Raw genomic sequence first — 17,906 nt, 5'->3', positions numbered from 1 at the left:
AGTATTTTAAACTAAAAGTACCACTTGAAGCAAAGTTTTCTCCAGTTCGGAGGTTATATAAATGTTAGGAATCAAAGCACTGAAAAGGACTTCAAAAACTAAATAAAATGGCAAATCAGCATAGGTTGCTCTTTATCCTACCTCTCCCTCCCTGCCCCACATTAACTCTGTAAATGCCACAGAAACCTGAGAGGATGATGGATCATATAAACAAAACGCAACTTTCTTTTTAAATGAGGCACACTTTGCAGGTAAAAATTCTATTTCTTGGCATTTATTTGACAAATATTTATTGCTGAACTTATTATATAAAGGATTGCGAATGCATTGTATGGATTCAAACATAGTTGTCTTTGCCTTCAAATATACATACAATTAACTCTAATCTAAATAAATATATGATGATTTAAATAAATGGTTTTACTAGAGATTAGAAAATTCTTACTGAAAATGAACAGAAAAAGCTTCAAGAGAGAAAAAAGCATCTGGGTTAGGCGGGGTTATATAGCATTTCCACAGACATTGAATAAGTAAAGGCAAAAGGCAAGAGAGTATATAAGACATAAGAGAAAAGTATCTGGTTGCACCATATGTATTAGAAGTAGGGTAGAGGTGAGGAGATTGAGAGTGTTAGAATATTTCAGTAGGGCAGGCTTTGGGCTCAATATTTCACTGAGTGAGTATATACAGATGGTGGATGGGCTCTGCTGTTGCCTACTGGGTCTCAGGTCTCACATGCTTCTCATAGAGAAGTATCTTATTTATGATTGATTCCACTTTAGTTTATTAGTTAATTCAAGATTAAAGTTACTGAAACACTCTCTCAGTCTCTCAGCCTTACAATTAATCTTATATACAAATTTTTCCCAAAACACAGTTCTGACTATGTTAGACCCAACTTAGATTTCTTTAATGACCCCTACAATTTATGGGATAAATTCCAAACACCTTAGTTACTTCATTATTTCTGTTTACTTATTAAAAACAAAAACAAAAAAAACCAACTATAATAGCATGTTACCTGGCTGAGTCTGAGCTGCATTGAGGTAGCTAGTTTTATAAGTAAATTTGCACAGGGAGGGTTAAGTCCTTCCAAAAAGGAGTTTCTCTGGTGTTGGTAGGGGAAGGCGGAGATTAGGAAGTGGTAGAAGGAAATGGAAGAAAAAAACTCTAATTGGTAATTGTTTACCCAGCTTGGCCCTGCCCAAGAACTAGTCATATGGAGTGAGAGGACAGTGAATTAGGGCTAAAGAAGCTTTTCCAGGAGGGATTTAAGACACAAGCACTGCTGCGTTAGAGACCAAATGATATTTCTACACAATGCTGAAGAGAGGCATACTACTACCCTACCCACCAACCTGTCCCCTAGTTTTATTTTTAGACTAATGCAGTATAGTTCCTACACAGCGAAGAGCACAGCAATAACAACAGAAAATATTTACTGAGCACTCATGGCGTGTCCCAGTTATTGTGCTGAGTGTTTTACTTACCACAGCAACCTATGAGGTAGGTACGATTTTTATTTCCATTTAACAAAGCAGAAAACTGAGACTTAAAAGATGTAACTTCCCATAGTCCTCAGCTAATAAATGTTAAAGCTATGGTACAGTTTCAGGTTTGTCTGATTTTTTAACTACCTTATCAGTTTAGTTTTACCACTGTGTACCCAGGACCTAGAAAAGCACACAATAGGCTCTCAAAAATATCTGATAAATAAATAAATGAATACGTATTTCTTTTTGTTTGTTTATTTCTCTCCCATTCTGCGCCCCCCACTACCCCCAGCCCCCCCGGCAGTTGTCTGTTCTCTGTGTCCATTTGCTGTGTGTTTTTCTGTGTCCACTTGTATTCTTGTCAGCGGCACCCGGAATCTGTGTCTCTTTTTGTTGTTGTTGCATCACCATGCTGCCTCAGCTCTCCGTGTGTGTGGCGCCACTCCTGGGCAGGCTGCACTTTTTTCAAGCTGGGCAGCTCTCCTTACAGGGCACACTCTTGCACGTGGGGCTCCCCTATGCAGGGGACACTCCTGCGTGGCAGGGCATTCCTTGCGCTTATCAGCACTGTGCATGGGCCAGCTCATCACACAGGTCAGGAGGCCCTGGGTTTGAACCTTGGACCTCCCATGTGGTAGGCAGACGCCCTATCCATTGGGCCAAGTCCACTTCCCCAAATTTCTTATAAATTAACAAATATTCAACAGTGCCTTATATATAATATGTAATATATAAATTCTTAAAGCAGATGAAACACTTTTTAAAAACACAGAAGATGCATTATTCCTAAAAGAAGAATTTTTACCAAAGATCAATTTCAATGGACCACAGACACATCTGATAGGACAAAACAAGTAAAATGATGTAAAAGAAGCAGCAATGAAATAATAATTTGCAAACCCTTTAAAAATGGCACATCTACTACAATGATGGAAGAGGTTGTTGATGTGGGAGGAGTGGGGTGGGGGGTATATGGGGACCTCACATTTTTTTTAATGTAACATTTAAAAGAAACAAATAAAATAAAATTTTAAAAAATGGCACATCTACACAATTAACTCGATATATTGCTGACAAAAAATTTTGTAATAAAAATTGCTTCTAGCATGAATCAAGTCTTCTTGATATCCTACTCTCCACCCTTTATTATCTCCTTTTATAACACTGCACTAAGGTAAAAAATTGAAAATGACTTAGAGCCATTTTTCCTTCTCACAAACCCTTGAAAAAGCATTTTTGACTTACTAGAAACAGCTATTTTCAATTCATTTCAAATTTCAAAAACAAGTATACAATTTAAAGAAATTAACTTTTGAATAAATCATAGGAAAGTGAGGCATATTGAAAACTTTTTTTAAAAAACACTACCTCTGGGCAAAATGGGTTCAGGGCAGTCCTTTCCTTTCCTATTTGCAAATTTCAAAATGAAGATAATTATATGTTAAAGAAAGGTAAAATATGATTTAGTTTTTCAGTCTTTTCAATGCTTTCTAAAAACAAGACCCAAAATTTACCATGAAAGAAAATATAGCTCTCTATTTTTCTGCTTTTCCATTAGAATTGTGGGGGTGGGGGAAAGGAAGATAAAAGCATGAGGTGGAAATACTCATTTAAAGATTGAAAAAGGTCACAAAGTTACCTTATTAACACAATTCAGGAAGACCATAGTTCTTCCTCTGTGGTGAATATGTAAAGCTGGGGAAGGGGTGTTTGTGTTTTGTTTTGTTTCCAAAATCTACAGTCTTAACACTCAAAGTCATGAAAGTTCAGTGTTAAGGATATTCTGAACATTCTCATCAGAACACTTATCTCCTAATACTCCAAGTGTCACATGTCAACAGCCACTTTCAACTCAGAATCATCCAGTCAATACATACCATTTCTCTAAACACTTTCTACCAGCTATTTATCAGGTCTATTCTAACCCCTTATTCTCTATCACAGTTTTTTTAAAGTTGTTTATCTGTGTCCCTACATTTGCTTACTAATATGAACAAGAGGCTAAATTAAAATATTCTCAACAGATTAAAAATCTTCCTCAAATAGTCAGAGATTTCACTGATTGAAGTCTGTATTTGGAACTGTTTTTATTACAGAATAGGCATCACAATGTAGAGGAAAGTACAGGAATAACTCACAGTATGACAGGACAAGTTACCTTCCTCTCTAGTCTCAATTTTCTTATCAGTAATATGGGAATAGTCAAACCAAGGGTTGCTGTGAGAATTAAATGAAATGCTGCATGTAAAGATTTATTTGACTCTATAGGTCTTGCTCTTAATTACCAAGCTTAGGATACATTTCCTTAAGAGAAATATGGAAAGGGAATTAAATAGCAGGTCTTTCAAAAGGCCTGCTGACTGAAAAGCAATAGGGTGGTTCTCATCCTCCTGAAAAAAGGAAGAGCAGCCTCTTGTTCCACCCCTTATTTCTCTCTGGGCAAATCAAGTACAACATATGGCAAGAATAATTAAGTAATGTTATAATGTCAAGAACAGTAATATCAAAACTACAAAATATATATAATACATTAAGAATCGTTCAGAAAATAGAGTATCTATGATATGCAGGGATTTAAAAGCAGTATTCAGTTTATGGGGCTGGCACATTCATCATAATATTTATTCTACTGATCTCCACAGCACTGCAGTTCTCAAATAAATGAATTTATTGGATCACAAAATCAAAAGCCCTTTTTTTTACATAGCAATTTCATACTTTAAGCCATATAACTTTGCTCAAAATTTATGTTCTAAAATATTTAGTGTATTTTAACAAACATTATCTGTTAATAAATTATGATTAGTGAGATGCTCTCCTCCCTCCTGTCCTTTAGCAAAAAGAACTTTGACACAATTTGAATGATTCAAAGAACTCAAGAGTTTTCTTATTCCACAACCCCCCAAAAGTCTAAAAACTTAGGACATACTTGTCCCTACCATTTTTTTTAAAAGGGTAAGGAATTGGTTAGGAAAGTAAATATTCTACTGCTTACCTACTATATGTATAACGACAGTATTTCAAGAAACATGGAAAAAGATTTTTCAAGTTATAGCACACATGCATACATGAACAGGTAGGTACATGTACAGCTATGTTTTTGGATTACACTTTGAATTTACAAACAAAATTTCACTTTTGAGCTGCAGTACTTATAAAATATCATATCAATAAAATACTTATTCAAATATTAATTTGAAAATAAATCTTATTAGTTAAATAAGGCTGCCAAAATGAGACTCAAGACTAGTAAGAACTACACAAACCTCAGCTTCCCACTGGAAAAGCTTTCCTGTGGGTAGATGCAGGAACTGGTAAAAGAAGTACCCTAGCTGATCTTAATTGTAACAAGTTCAAAAAGACCAACATATTATTTGGACTTTATAGCCATGAAATACCCTGACACCCTTGTATTGTTATAAATTGCTAGTATCCCTAAAAATAATGCACATTAAGATACCAGACTGGACACAAATGTATGAAACAATGGATATTTAATATTCTGTCACTTAAAACTATAATTATATAATAAATTCTGTAACTTATAAAAATGAAACTTACCTTAAAAAGTGTCACAGTGATTTCAATGTTTTCAGGAACAGGCCATACTACAACTCCACGGTATGGATTTTTTATTCCAGGTTGCCAGCTATGTGCCTACCAGAATAAAGATTTAATAATGAAGTACAGGAAATGCAATGTTATTAATTTACAAAAATCTGTTGCCCCTACTTAACTATCCATTATATCTGTAGTCTTCCTGAAACAAAAATAATTAGCAAAATAAAACTTTTCAAGCATAAAGTCTGGGCCATGACAGTTCTATCACATGATAGCTTAGTTATATTACTATCTGTGCACAAACCTTTACCACCCCCTTCACAAACATACACACAAAAGAAACTGCAAAAACAAGATGTCTCATGTTTTTGAAAGCTACTATTTTTGATTGGATATAAATATTTTATTAGGAGTAATATTTTTGTGGACTTAGGAACTTTAAGGCAAATTCATTCTTTAAAAGGAAAAATTAATTCTATACTGTTTCCTCCCTCTAAACTGAAGTGTTTATTTGTGGCAAGTAAAGAGGAATTTTTCTAGTACTTACAATTTTGAGGGGTTTTCTCCATGTGAATCTTGATTATCAAGTTTCCCTAAATAACTCCCATTAAATTTGGGGGTCATGATCATAGTTCTTCCTCTGTGGTAAAATTTGCAGCCAAAGCTGATAGACAATAACACACCAAATACCTCACCTAAGTCCTCATCTCTGTTGACTAGAAGACTGTCCATGGGTGACATGCCATGAAGGTGATAATAAAAATTTAATACTCAGGGAATATATTTGATGTGTCAGCCCATGTTAGAAGAATTGACTATGTTTAACTGATTTAAACTACATAAGAACCCTATCAGGTATCTACGATTCATTCATTTACTTACTCAATAAACACTATCTACTAGGGACTTGCATAATGAAAAAAACTCTGCCTTAATAGTGTTTACAGTATAGTGGGAAGAGACAGACAAACAAAATAATTAAGAATAATATATAGTATATTAGATGGAGGTAAATGCTACAGAGAAAAATAAATTAGGGGAGAAGGATGAAGGGCAAGAGAAGATGGCAAGTTTCAATAAGGTGGCAGGGAAGGTTTCATTGAGAAGCGGTTATTTGCTGGAGGGTCTTAAAAACATGAAGGAACCAGGCCTGTGAATCTACAAGAAGAGCTTTCTAGAAAGAAGGAAAAGCAACTGGAAAGATGCTGAGGAGGTTAAAGTAATGACAAGGCCAAGATAGCTGCAGCAGAGTGGTCAAGGGCACAATAGTTCGAGATAAGGCCAGAGAAATAATGAGGGTCCAATCATACAAGGGCTATTGTAAAGATTTAGGCTTTTACTCTGAGTGAGGTGGGAAGCCACTGGATGGTTCTGAGCAGGGAAGTAACATAATCTCGCTAATGTTTTAACAGACTCGCTTTGGCTATTATGGAGAGAAGAAACCAGGAAACCAGGAAGAAACTTCTGTATGAGTCCAGGGCAGAACTGATAGTGACTTGGCTTAGGGTGTTAAAAAGTGGTACAAAGTCAGATTCCAGATATATTTTTATATTTTCAAGATAGAATCAGTCAGACTTGCTGACTGGCTAGATGTGGAAGATAAGAGAAAAGAGTACCCAAAGCTGACTGCAGGGTTTTTATTTATACTTGAGCAACTAAAAGGAAGGAATAGCCCTTAGCAGATATGATGTAAGGAGGAGCAGGCTCAGAAGGTAAAATCAGGAGCTCTGTTTTATACACATTAAGGTTAAGATATTCAAGTGTGGATCTTCAAGTATATGTGCTATATACTGGATAAAAGTGTTTAGAGTTAGAAATCTTGGAATCATCAGCATACAGGTGCTACTTAAAGTTTAAGAGTGGATATAATCCCAGGAACATGAGTAGAGAAAGAGAGAATAAAGGTTCAAGGACTGAAGCATGGACTATTACAACATTAGCAGGGCAAAGAAATGAGAGTCAGTAAAGGAAAAAAAAAACAACAAACAGGCTAATGTCAATTGAAAGAAAGCTAGAGGATAATTTAGGTACTATGTATAGCATAGTGATTTCAGTGGTGGATGATGATTGTGGTTAATAATACAAATACAAGAAGGTGTTAAGAATATGTAGATAGATGGAAAAATACAACTAACGTTTGCATAGACTGTAGTTAACAGTAATACTGTAACATTTTTACAGCAATGGCAAAAAAGGTACTATATCAATAATGGGGGTATATAAGAGGGGAAGGGATTTTTCCTTTTAGAGTGATGAAAACATTCTGAAATGGACTAGCTTATGACAGCACAATTCTTAGGGAACTAAGAGCCATGTAGGGTACACTATGGATGAACTGTACAAGGCAGGGGATTGTATAACACAGTGAACCCTGTGGTGAATGATGGACTGTGGTTTAGAAACACAAATACGAGAATGTTTTTTTCATGAACTATATAACAAATATACAATACTAATACATGGTGCTAATAGGATGGTTTGTGGGGAAAATACACCAAATATAAACTATAGACTACAGAAAGCAGTGATATTATGATGATGTTCTTTCATTAATTGTAACAAATGTGTCACAACAATGTAAGGTGTTAGTGGTAGGATAATGTATGGGAATCCTGAATGGTATGCATGATTGTTTTGTAAACACACAACTTCTGAAATTAAAAAGAAGGGGGGGGGGAGGAGAAAAACAGGAGTGTGTGATGTCCTAGTAATGTTTTAAGTAAAGATGTTTTAAGGAGAAGGGAACAATCACTTATACCAAATGTTGAGAATGGGTCAAAGAGGATGAGGCCAGCAGAATGACCACTGGATTTAACAAAATAAAAGCCATTAATGAATTTGAAAGAGCAGTTTCAGTGGAGTGACAAAGGCAGATGCCTGAGTGGGATGGGTTCAAGAAAGACAAGGAACAAGAAATTGAAGGTAGTAAGTACACTCAATTTCTCAGAGGTCTTTTGCTGAACGGGAAAGAGAAAAATAGAGTGGTAATAGTGGGGAAAATTGTGTTAGAGGAGGAATTTTTCAAGAAAATAAAAATATTTTTATGCTGATGTGAAATATCCAGTTGAGAGGGAAAATTTAATGACATACAAGAAAAAAGGGTGAACTGCTGAAGTAATGTCCTTGAACAGTATACAAGGAGACAGAATAGAATGGCCTTTAATGGGCACAAAGACCATTTTTGCATAACAAAAGGAAACATTATATGAACATATGAGTAAACGATATATATGAGCACTGATGCAGGTTAGGGAGCAAATTTAAAAGATGAGGAAACAGAGAGGCACAGAATTGCCCAGGATGCCATAGAGTGTGTCAGAAGTGAATGTGAACACAGGACATGGTACTGAAGGGATCAGGGTCAAGCAAACATCTGTCCATGAAAACCTTTTTATATTTTATTAGCTAAAATGCCAGCAAAAAAAAAAAAAAGATTTGGCAATATCCTAACTTCAATTCAAAGACTGTCAACAATTCTCCTTCTATTTTCTCTTCATTGTCCATTCCACACCCCCGCCCCCAATCACTAAGCTTCAGGTGAGGAGAGGAAGGAGACGTTTACCACAAGAGAGTTAGCACACCATAGCCAAAGGTAAAGAACTGAGTTTTGCTGATTAAGAAACATCTTCTGCAGTGATTCACTTATTTCCCTGCCTTGTAGACAGCGCTAAGATGAAAACTCCATATAGTACACATTCTCATTGTGAAAAGGACATTTCTGCCACCTTAGATAATCCTTAATCAAGACTCTACATACTTAATTATGAAAACTTATGACAACCCTGATTCTCATGTACAAGGATGAAAGACATGGCTATTTCTCTGCTCTCTTCAAACTTCCCATAAATCTATATTCATAGCCTCCCCATATTATAAAAACATAAGAAGAAAGAGTATATTAACTGAACCCTTCCGTTGAAAAGATCAAAAGTTATTTGTGAAATTCTCCATGCAAAAATGACCATCTAAGAAGTTGACATCCTTAGGAGATCTAGTCAAGGCTTAGATGAGGAAACTAATGCAAGGAAAGAGAAAAGTGGCTTGCCTGAGCCCACAACGGTAATCAGTAACAGAATTCAGACTAATGATTACCAATTTCAGAGTTTTTCACTCAACCTATGCCATGCCCAGCTCCATCTATCCCTAAGGACTTAACATTTATGAGTATAACAAGGATACCAAAGGAAAGGGAGAAAGGGAAGTCCGTTTCCCTATATCAAGCTCTTAATAATCAAAATTACTGTTTCAATGGCCTTATACAAAAGGATATTTATTACCATAACTGTTTATCATTGCCCTGTATTGGATTTTTCATTCTTTCTCTAGCTTCTGATCCTTGAATTACTATTTGAGCTCAAAGTTGTAGTAATCTCTTCAAGAATAGGAACATCATTTTTTCTCCCCATTTTTTCCACTTTGTAAGTCCCTGGTTTCTTCAGTAAAATTTCCTGGTACTCTACTTTCTGTCTAGTATGTAATAATTAGCCACTTATATTAAGCTGGCACTGGCTGTTCTCATTCTCAGCTATTTAACTGGACCAGCTGATAATGCTACATGTCTTAACACAGCCAGGTTGTGCAGTCTTCAGAAAGAATATCAGAAAGCCAGAGCTCTTAACTTAAATGGGCTTTATTTGCTGGAGAGAGAAATATTGGATAGAATGGTAAGAAATGGTAGTATAATAGAAACTTGGAAACTAGCACCTTTCTGTCTCCTTTTAAGTTTTAAAAAAATGATTTTAGTTTGTAAAGTAGATCCCATTTTTGTTTGTTCAGCCATATAATTAACATTCCCTGATCTATAACTGAGGATTGAAAAAGGCTATGTAGGGAACAAGCATTGAGAATACTTGGGGAAATTATCTGAAACCACCATCTCCTAACTCTGTTCAGTTGTTAGGAGGTCTCCACTTGGCCCAGTGGTTAGGGCATCCGTCTACCACATGGGAGGTCCGCAGTTCAAACCCCGAGCCTCCTTGACCCGTGTGGAGCTGGCCCATGCGCAGTGCTGAAGCACGCAAGGAGTGCCCCCCACACAGGGGTGTCCCCCGCGTAGGGGAGCCCCACGCGCAAGGAGTGCGCCCGTGAGGAAAGCTGCCCAGTGCAAAAGAAAGTGCAGCCTGCCCAGGAATGGCACCACCCACACTTCCCGTGCCGCTGATGACAACAGAAGCGGACAAAGAAACAAGACGCAGCAAATAGACACAGAGAACAGACAACCAGGGGAGGGGGGGAGAATTAAATAAATAAATAAATCTTTTTTTAAAAAAAATTTAAATAAATAAATCTTTTTTTAAAAAAAAGGAGCTTGATATAGGAAAAGTACACTATAGTGACAAGCATGAGCACTATGAGAATCCTGATCAGTTTTCATTCAGGATAACAGAAAAGATTTCCCTAGAAAATACTTAAGCACATAAATAACATGCACAGTTACTTATCTCCTTGGTCAAATTAGGGATTACAGAGTATTTAATAATTTGCCAGTATGCTAGTACAGATAATGGCACACATTATCCAGGTCCCCTTATAGAGTTTTCTCACTTTTGAATGACATTACAGGTTCCTAGGCATCTGACAAGGGCAGATTTAGGAAAAGGCAACATTTCTAAATTCTGGATACTGACTCTATAAAATATCTTATTTCCAAATAATTTCATGTCATACCTTAAAAACGTCTGTATCTTCACTTGTACTTGAATACAGAGTAAGCACTCAAATACTTATTTCTAATTCCTACAGAATGAAATACTTCTCTGAAAACTTGCAATTCTTATACACTTGGAATAATTCTCAATTTTTAAAACTGCATATATCTACTGTAGTGATATGAAGCTGTATGTACCCCAGAAAAACATGTTCTTAAATTTAATGTATTCCTGTGGGTGGGGGACCCATTATAATAAGTAGAACATTTTAATGAAGCTACTTCAATTAAAATGTGACCAACCTCATTCTACTATGGGTCTTTTTTCATTGTTTTTTGAGGTACCAGAACCAGGGATTGAACCCAGGATCTCGTATGCAGGAGGCTAGCGCTCAACCACTGAGCAACGTTGGTTCCCCTGAGTCTCCCTCATCTCTTTTGCTTATTGTTTGCTCGTTCGTTTTTGTTCATAGTCTGCTCACTGTTGTTTTTGTTCACTGTCTGATTGTTGTTATTTTTGCTTGTTGTTTGTTTTTTTCTTAAGGATGCACTGGGAACTGAACCTGGGACCTCCCATGTGGGAGGCAGGTGCTCAACTGCTTGAGCCACATCTGTTCCCTATTATGGGTCTTAATCCTATTCCTGGAGTACTTCATAAGAGAATGAAATTCAGACAGAGAAAGCCCTGGAAGGAAGAAGCTGAAATCAATACAATCTGAAAGAGAAGGAAAAGATCAGCAGATGCTGCCATGTGCTCTGCCGTGGGACAGAGGCGCCAAGGATCATCAGTAATCAGTCTCTGGTAAGAAAGCATGGCTACTTGATGATGATGCCTTGATTTGGATATTTTCACGACTTCAAAACTGTAAGGTAATAAATTCCTATTGTTTAAGTTATCCCATTTCATGGTATTTGCTTGGAACAACTTAAGAAACTAAAAACCTGTATATTTAAGATATCACATATAAAATCATCTTAGAGATGCCAACATCACTGCAATTATGCAAAGTTCTACAACTGTACCCTCTTCATTGTAAAGGAGCGCAGCTATGGAAAAGGAAGTAAAGATGGTAATACCATTTCAGCATGCTGGTCATTGAGTTCAAACACATGGGCTTTGATTCCTTCATTCACATCTACACAATGAAACCTCATATAAACTTGGGACACTGTTTGCTGGAGGGAGCCTCCACAATTTATGTACCTGGAGAGTGATGCCTTCATCCATGTTGTAGCATGTATCAGAACTTGATTCCTTTTTATGGCTGAATAATATTTCATTGTGTAAGCATACATACATACATACATACATACATACATATATATATATACACACATACCACATTTTGCTTATATAATCATCTGTGAATGGACACTTGGGTTGTTATCTTTTGGTTACTGTGGATAATGCCGCTATGAATATTGGTGTACAAGTACCTATTTGAGTTCCTGTTTTAAATTAATTGCCAGGTCATATGGTAATTCTATGTTTAACTTTGTGAGGAATCACCAAACTGTTTATCACACCAATTGCATCATTTTACGCTCACTAACAATGCACTAAAGTTCTGAATTTTCCATATCCTCATTAACACTTGTAATTTTCCCTTTTTTCTCTTTTTTTATAATATTCATGCTAACAGGTATGAAGTAGTATCTCATTATGGTTTTGATTTGCATTTCTCTAATGACTAACGATGTATTTATCAGCCATTTGTATATCTTTGGACATGTCTATTTGCTCATTTTTCAATTAAGCTGTTTGTCTCATCATGGTATTTGCTTGGAACAACTTAAGAAACTAAAAACCTGTATATTTAAGATATCACATATAAAATCATCTTAGAGATGATTTAAACCCTTTTTCATATGTGGATGATAATAAAATATTCCAGGGGACTGGATGTAGTTCAAATGATTGAGCACCTGCTTCCCAGGTACAAGGTCCTGGGTTTGATATCTGGTACCTCCTAAAAAAAAATTTCCAGGACCAAAATATAGTGCTCACAAACTATAAAATATGCTTAAAAGAAGATGTCTTTCATGGCTTGAAGCAACTAGAATTCTCCTATATTGGTGGGAGCAATGTAAAATAGCACAATCACTATTGTACTGTTTGCTAATTTCTTAAAAGTTAAAGATTATAGAATACCAAGCAGCAATAAAAAAAAACTTAAGCTGCTAATACATACAACAGCATAAATGAATATTGAAAATATTATGTACAGCCAAAAAAAAAAAAAGCCAGATATCTACTAGTACATACTGTATGTTTCCATTTACATGAAATTCAAAACCAGGTAAATCTTGCCTATAGTGATAGAAAATTAGAACAACGGTTGCCTCTGGTGGATTGGGAGGTCACTGGAAAAAGACACAAAGGGAAAGGGTGGTAGAAATAGTATATATCTAGGGAGGAGTGTGGGGTATATGGGAACCTCTTATATTTTTTTAATATAACATTTTTTGTGATCTATTTATCTTCAAACAAAGACACTTAAAAAATTTTTTTAAATAAAATAAGGAAATAGTATATATCCTCATTGGGTTGGTGATTATGCAAGTATTTATGAAAACCCACTGAATTATACAATTAATATGTGTGGACTACACTGTATATAAATTTTAGCCCAATAAAAATAAAAATTAAGAAGATACCCTTCATAAGTTAAAATTAACAAATTTTTCTCTAAATAGGTCTACTTGTGGGAAAACCAACATCTAGTACCTAATTATGATTATTGCATGTTTATAAAAACATACTGAAATTTACATATTTATAGAAGTTTTTAATTTATTTTATTTTTAAATTTTAAAAACGATTTATTGAAGTATATCATACATACACAAACATACGTAAACAATAGGCATGTAGTAAAAGATATGACCTCACAAAAGAAACATACATAACATCATACAGGGCTCAATACATCACACCACCACAAATACCTTGCATTGCTGTGTAACAATTTTTTTTTTTTTTAGATTTTTTTTCTTCTTTATTTTCTTTTAAATGTTACATTAAAAAATGTGAGGTCCCCATATACCCTCCACCTCCCCCACCCCATTCCTCCCACATCAACAACCTCTTCCATCATCGTGGCACATTCACTCACCTGGTGAATACATTTTGGAGTACTGCTGCACCACATGGACAGTGGTCTACATTGTAGTCTACACTCTCCCCCATTCCACCCAGTGGGCCATGGCAGAATACACAATGTCTAGCAACTGTCCCTGCAGCACCACCCAGGACAACTCCAAATCCTGAAAATGTGCCCACATCATATCTCTTCTTCCCTCTCCCTACCATCAACAGCTACCATGGCCACTTTCTCCACATCAATATTACAATTTCTTCCCTTACTAATCACAATAGTTCCCCAGCAGAACACCAGTAAGTCCACTCTAATCTATACTCTATTCCTCCATCCTGAGGACCCTGGGTTGGTTAAATCCAGTCCCCCTGACATCAAGAGGGGGCTTAGATTCCACACGGATGATGGACGCAATTCTCCTGCTTGCAGTTGTAGGCACTCTTGGCTCCCTGGTGTGGTGGTTGATCTTCTTCACTTCCCTGTTAGCTGGCCAGGGTAAATCCAATAAACCAGAGGGTAGGAGTTGCAAGTCTGCTGAGGCTCAGGGCCTGGCTGTCACATGGACAGTCCAGAGATTCAGGTCTCCTGAGTATACAACAACCCAAACACCAACCACAGGTCCGGTAAAAGTAACAGAAGAGGCATGTGTAGAAAGGTCATATCTGAGTCCAATTCCATCACACTCAGGAACACAAATTCCAAAGTAGGGCCAACTGACACGGCCCTGAACTCCAGAGCCATCTGCCATGACGACAGAACCTGTGGGTCTCTGTAGCCCTCAGGAGAACCAGTACCTGGTTTTATATCTACTTTGGCTGTCTGGTACCCTGCTGAGGTGTACATAAGGATTACCACTCTGATGACCGCTCGACTCTTTTTTGGAGACTCATAGCCATATAAACTCATTTGTCCTTTCCATTTCCCCCTTTTATCAAAGGTCAAAAAGCAGTTTTTAACACTTGATATTACATCTAGGCTGAGATATTCTGCTGGTCTGAGTTGACCCTTTTATTCAAGGTCTTTTTCTAGTTTCATCATCAGCTGGTGCTTGGTAGTAATCCTTGGTGCCAAGGAGGCTCATTCCCGGGAGTCATGTCCCATGCTGGGGGGACAGTAGTGCATTTACATGCTGACTTTGGCTTAGAGAGTGGCCACATCTGAGCAACATGGAAGCTCTCAGGAGGTAACTCTTAGGCACCCTGCAGCTCTAGGCTTAGTATAGAACAGTTTTTGAAGTATTTGAGAATTGCTGCTGAACATTAAAAAAAACTTCTCTTTACTCTCCACACACAAAGCTATCAGTATCTCCGCCCTTCCAAAAAAAACTCTTGAAAAATCCAGCTATTCTGTAACCCAGCAATTGACTCAGATAACTTACCATTCTTTAAGTGTGCCCCTAATTCATTCTCTTGGAATCTCAATAAATTGATCCAAGGTACAATTTTGTTTTACCTATTTAATAATTAATGCATGACAACCTAGTACAGAGATGTTAAATAAATATATTGATCAAGGCTACCAAATCCAAGACAAAAACTTAGATATCTAGCCCCATTTCAAAAATTGTAGTCACAAGTGCCTCATCAATATGTATTTAGGAGATTAATCATAAATCAAAAAATCAAGTAATAATTTTAAATACTTTACATTGAGGCCAGAGAAGGATAATAATTTGACTAAAAGTTGAATTCAACATTTGGGTAAGAACTTTAGAAAACAGACTAACCTTTGAAGACTTCCTTCGGCTTCTTCTTGTCCAAACTACCACCAGTTTATCTGGTTGCCTGCCAAAGAAGAAAAAAAGAAAAAAATCAAATCCAATATAAGTTATTGTAAAACAATGAAATTTAGTTTTAATGCCTTTAAAAGGACAAATATATCATCTGCTTTAGATTACATAGAGTAGTTACTCCTACAATAAAGTTCTGTAAATTATTCAATTATTATAAATGAATATAGATGTGATTTAACTCAAAATGACTTCCATTACTTTAGCAATTTAATTCATTGGGACAAACCAAGTAAAATACTTAGACTCAGTGATCATTTTAAAGATATCTTCTCCATATTGCTTCTCAAAAAATTAATTCTATATATCTAAACCATCCCTTTAATTTGGAGAAAATAACTATAAAAAGGATATTTCTAAATAATTTAAACCTAAATATTATGGTTACACTACTTTTGCATCTCTACATCTTACAAATAATGCTTATGGTTTTCAAGACATTTTTAAAATAATAAATCATATCATTTATCTTTATATAAACAATACAGAACTGAAAAAACAGGCAAGGTACATATTATTATCCCTATTTTATAAGCTTAAAAAACTGGAGTAGTTAAATGCCTTCTCAAAACATGGCAGAACAAAGTGTGGAATCTAGTCTTCTAACTCTCAAACCTCTCTTCTTTCCTTTCCATCCTGCTAACATAAAATGAAACAAAAATAATACTTACATTTTCAGCTAATGTAACTAGGTTGTGTTTTGTGTTTTGGGAAAACATCAAAACCATGACCATAATTTATTTTACCTTAATTTTCATTTTTAAAAAATCTTAAAGGATTTTTAAAACAAGAAGTGATTCTTAACCAAAAAATGAATGTTATACTCATCCATGGTGACCTTTACCAATTTGATGTCCTCTTCTGTGTAGTAAAGAATTTGGCCTGGCTTTTGCCTCAGACTCCTGAAAGGTAATATCTTTTACATGGGAGATTTGGGCTAATCAGATATTAACAATGTGATTTAGGCAAGGGATTGGACACACCACATATCTTAGGGTACAGCTGGTCATGCCCAAAGGACCAACATTGTGCCTCTGATGGTGGGTTGGGTTATGCTGCACTATTTGACCTGGAGACTAAGATCAATCACATGGGCAATTCCTATATAATGGAGTCAAAAAAAAAATCTCTAAACTTCAAAGGGTGGGTAAGCTTCCCTGGTTGACAATACTCTGTGTGTATTTACACACATAAATTGTCGGACAATAATGTGTCCTGACTCAACAGGGAAAGGACACTGGAAGCTCTGTATTTGGAACTTTCCTGGAACCCTCCTCCCTTGGCTAATTTTAATCTATATAATTTCCCTGTTTAAAAACAAAACAAAACAAAAAACCACACATAACCTTGAGTATGATAGCTTTCTTTCAGTGAGTCCTTGTAAGTCTGTGAGTTCTGAGAGTCAGTAAATTATCAAAACTAAAGGCAGTTTGGGGAACCATCTGTCTTGCAGTTGGTGTCTGAAGAGATGGCACTTTGGTTGAGGACTATGTCTTCAAGCTGTGCAGTTAGTCTAACTCTGATTACTTTCATTTATCCTGTACTACTTCACTACCCACAGATAAGCATTCCTCCTATTTTATTTTATTAAATAAATACCTATATACATACATAAATGTTCACCAACCTTAAACTCCTAATGGATTTATCCACCTACAAACCTATACTGAGACTCAAAGATAGTTGTTCGATAAAAATTATTGAGTAACCAACTCAGAATATAGCAGAAAGTAATATTTAAAAAGAAAGTAAAAGACATGGAAGATGGATTGTGAATTTCTAATATATCACTAATAGAAGTTCCAGAAGTTGAAAACAATGGAAATGGTATGGCAGACACAATATTGAGGAATTAAGGCTAAGAATTTTTCAGATTTAAAGAAAGGTAGGGGAGTTCTGGGAAAATGGCAATGAAGTATGCAGGCAGGGCTCACCACTCTCACAAAAACAACAGAGAATGGGCCAAAAAGCTGTCCAAGTGACCTGCTTTGTAGATCAGCATACTAGGACAGTGCTGCACAACTCTCAGGAGAGCCAGGAACAGAGAGACGAAGAACCCAAAACAACAAATATGAGTTACTAACCCTCCATGGCACCCGGGAAGGGCACATATCCCTCACCCGCAAGACATTAAGCCTAGATGAAACCCCTGGCACTAGTGCGGTGGATTGAGATGGGAATGGATGTCTTCTTCCCTGTCAACTGTTGCAGGGGAGGAGGGTGGGTGCATTGGAGGGTGGATAGTGGTTTTTGTTTGGTGAGTTTGGCCAGAAGAGACTGCTTTGAACCTCAGCTCTGTCCAGATCAGAAACATGGGA

At 36.3% G+C, this 17,906-nt stretch overlaps 1 protein-coding gene across 18 annotated transcripts in view; it reads right to left on the bottom strand.

Moving 5' to 3' along the window:
* The window catches only part of EHBP1 (EH domain binding protein 1), a 524,220-nt gene that overhangs the window by 366,117 nt on the left and 140,197 nt on the right, over nucleotides 1-17,906 (bottom strand). For all 18 annotated transcript variants that reach the window (XM_058278659.2, XM_071208862.1, XM_058278647.1 and 15 more), the window contains 2 exons: nucleotides 15,526-15,583; nucleotides 5,055-5,150 (listed from right to left, as the gene is read on the bottom strand). Coding sequence is in view for 16 of the 18 variants with exons in the window: in XM_058278647.1 (XP_058134630.1) it covers nucleotides 5,055-5,150; nucleotides 15,526-15,583 (154 nt within the window). In the remaining 2 variants the exon portion in view is untranslated. The remainder of the gene's footprint in view (nucleotides 1-5,054; nucleotides 5,151-15,525; nucleotides 15,584-17,906) is intronic.

The sequence above is a fragment of the Dasypus novemcinctus genome, chromosome 17, assembly GCF_030445035.2.
Source record: "Dasypus novemcinctus isolate mDasNov1 chromosome 17, mDasNov1.1.hap2, whole genome shotgun sequence".
Classification (NCBI taxonomy): domain Eukaryota; kingdom Metazoa; phylum Chordata; class Mammalia; order Cingulata; family Dasypodidae; genus Dasypus; species Dasypus novemcinctus.
Note: the sequence above shows the minus strand (reverse complement) of the source record. Positions and strands in the feature narration are given on the sequence as shown.